The 2,928-nt window shown below is 51.1% G+C and overlaps 1 protein-coding gene across 2 annotated transcripts in view; it reads left to right on the top strand.

Annotated features, from left to right (window-relative positions):
* Positions 1–2,928, top strand: part of FCHSD2 (FCH and double SH3 domains 2) — a 569,931-nt gene that overhangs the window by 534,938 nt on the left and 32,065 nt on the right. For both annotated transcript variants that reach the window (XM_019612451.1, XM_010706279.2), the window contains exon 9: positions 2,311–2,406. In XM_019612451.1, coding sequence (XP_019467996.1) covers positions 2,311–2,406 — 96 coding nt within the window. The remainder of the gene's footprint in view (positions 1–2,310; positions 2,407–2,928) is intronic.

Below are 2,928 nucleotides of genomic sequence, written 5' to 3'. Positions count from 1 at the left end.
TTTCCAAGAGCTGACTCCCCTCCTGTCTGCAGGCTCCCTTGAGGTCCTGCAGGCTGCACTGAGGTCACCCCGCAGCTTCTCTTCTCCATGCTGAACAAGCCCAGCTCCCTCAGCCTGTCTTTGTAGGGAGGTGCTGCAGCCTCTGCTCATCTTCGTGGCTCCTCTGGACCCTCTCCAACAGCTCCCTGTCTTTCTTGTCCTGGGGGCTCCAGCCCTGGACGCAGTGCTGCAGATGGGGCCTCACAAGAGCAGGCAGAGGGGGACAATCACCTCCCTGTCCCTACTGGCCACCCCTCTGCTGATGGAGCCCAGGATCCCATTTGCTTTCTGAGCTGCAGGAGCACACTGCTGGCTCATGTTCAGTTTTTCATCCACTAGGAAACCCCATGCTACGTAACACTGTCTAAGAGAAAAGCAAGGCCCTGTTTATTGCAGGGAGATGGACTGGATGAGTGCTGAAGCCCCCTTCCAACTCAAAACGATTCTCATTCCATGATTCCTTTCCAGCTGACAGCCTCGCTTCGGACTCGTACTTCCTGCATTTCCTCATGGAAGATTTGGTTTGCTAAAAACCACGTTACTGAAATTCCATTTGCTGCTTTGAGTCATTGCATTTCTGTGATGTTTCCCTTTAGAAACTTCTTCCAGCTGGGGCCAATCGCTGCGTTTTTGCTCGTGTCTGACTGTGTGCCATACCTCTGAGTCTTAGAATGATAGAACGGCCTGGGTTGCAAAGGAGCACAGTGCTCACCCACTTCCAACCCCTTGCTGTGTGCAGGTCACCAACCAGCAGCCCAGGCTGCCCAGAGCCACATCCAGCCTGGCCTTGAATGCCTGCAGGGATGGGGCATCCACAGCCTCCTTGGGCAACCTGTTCCGGTGACTCCAAGTCTAGACTAGAAGTCTATTTTAAAATGTCAACAGACACTGAGTTCACAAAGAAACTGCAGGAGAACGTGGGGTTGATTTCTGAATACCAGGAAATCCATTTGAGAAGGCTGCTGCTCGAGGTGGCTGCGTGGCTCAGGCATCCTTTGATTCTGCTTGGAACGGTTGTGACCTGCGTTGTGCACTGTGCTCCCTGTGCACACAGCTCTCCTGCAGCTGTGATATACAGCCATGCTCCTCCATTCCTGGAGCATTTCTGCACGGTGCTGTTTTGAAAGTGCTTTTTCTTACCTGCAAAAAGGAATTGCTTTCGACTCGATCTAAACTGAAGGCATTAAAAGGAAATATGTTCTGTTCTGCCCTCAGTATCCACAGCGTGGAGTTTTCTGATCTACACCCTCACTGTAGCAGGGCTGATGCTACATCTTTCACTGTGTTTATGCTAAACTCTTCCAATTGGAGCAGTAATTATGCACTTTACTGTTTTAAATCCCTGCAATACCAGCCCTGGAGGACTGTTTACATTTGTCCCTGGAGCTTAAGGTGGATTTTTTGCAGAGCAGCCTTCTGGAAACGCAGCCATCACCATAGCAGTGCACGCTGAGCACAGGTGGTGTTTCCCTGCTCACACACAGCAGAGTTCAGCACTGCTGACCACGGTGCTGCTGATTCCTGGGGATGAAACAGAAAGGAATGAGTTTTGTAACTGATTTTCTATCCACTGTCCCAGATGGTCCTTTCAGCTCCTGCAAGCACTGATCTGTGTACAGAAAAGACATTTCAGTGTAAGAAACTGTACAAAGGACAGTGTACCAGAGGAGAGGGCAGTGTTTATGGAGGGGAAGGGCTGGGCTGTCTGTAGGGCTTGTTTCCCATTTTCCCTTTGGGCTGTTTTTCTTGATTAACAGCAGGTATCAGTTCGGTTGCTCTCTTCCAGTGTGTGTCCTGTGGGTCACTTCTGTGGCTCAGAACCAGGCTGTGCATTTCACACAGAATCATAGAATCACAGAATGGCCAGGCTTGGAAGGGAGCTCAAGGATGACGAAGCTCCAACCCCCCACCACAGGCAGGGCCACCAACCTCCACATCTCACAGCAGCCCAGGCTGCCCAGGGCCCCATCCAACCTGGCCTTGAACACCTCCAGGGATGGACGGGGATCCACAGCCTCTCTGGGCAGCTGTTCCAGCACCTCACCACTCTCACAGCAAAGAACTTCCCCCTCACATCCAACCTCCATCTGCCCTCCCTCACCTTCCAACCATTCCCCTGTCCTGCTGTTATCTACCTTTCTTTTTGTTGCATTCGAGGTTCTGCTGCAAATGTGATCTGTGCTGGAAACATCTGTTTTACTCTCTCGGTGTTTGCAACTTGTGCTTTGGTTTGGGAAGCCAGCTCTCTAAATGGCATTTCTTATGTTCCAGGTGGTGCGAGATTACAATCTACAGCAGTTTTTACAGGAGAACTCTGTGTTTCACAAACCACAGCCCTTCCAGTTCCAACCGAGCGACAGCGACACTGTAAGACACCCTGAATTCCTTTGCTTTATTTGCCCTTGCTATTTTTTTAAGGATGTTGCAGACAGGGGAGAGAGCAGTGCTCACTGGTGTGCCAGTCTGAAGCTCACAGTGCTCACTGGTCTATCAGTCTGAAGCTCACACTGTATTTTTGGGATGGTTGGCCCAATTGCAGCAGCTTTGCTGGTGGTTGGTACTGGAGCATCACACAGGCTCCACATTGGCCATAGAAAAGCCAGATCTTTTTAGCAAGCTTCCTGCAGGATGATAGCAGGAGCAGAAACGTCTGTTCCTCCACTTGCATCCAAATCCTCACCGAATGTTGCTAGCTCAGGTGAGGTCCTCAAAACACAGCATCCTGGTTCCTCTGCATTACTCCAGGAATATCTGTAGATACGTATCAGAGAATCACAGAATGATAGAATGGCCTGGGTTGCAAAGGAGCACAGTGCTCAGCCACTTCCAACCCCTGCTGTGTGCAGGTCGCCAACCAGCAGCCCAGGCTGCCCAGAGCCACATCCAGCC

This window comes from Meleagris gallopavo, chromosome 1 (assembly GCF_000146605.3).
Source record: "Meleagris gallopavo isolate NT-WF06-2002-E0010 breed Aviagen turkey brand Nicholas breeding stock chromosome 1, Turkey_5.1, whole genome shotgun sequence".
NCBI lineage: Eukaryota > Metazoa > Chordata > Aves > Galliformes > Phasianidae > Meleagris > Meleagris gallopavo.
The sequence above is the reverse complement of the archived record's forward strand: the minus strand, read 5'-3'. Positions and strand labels throughout refer to the sequence as shown.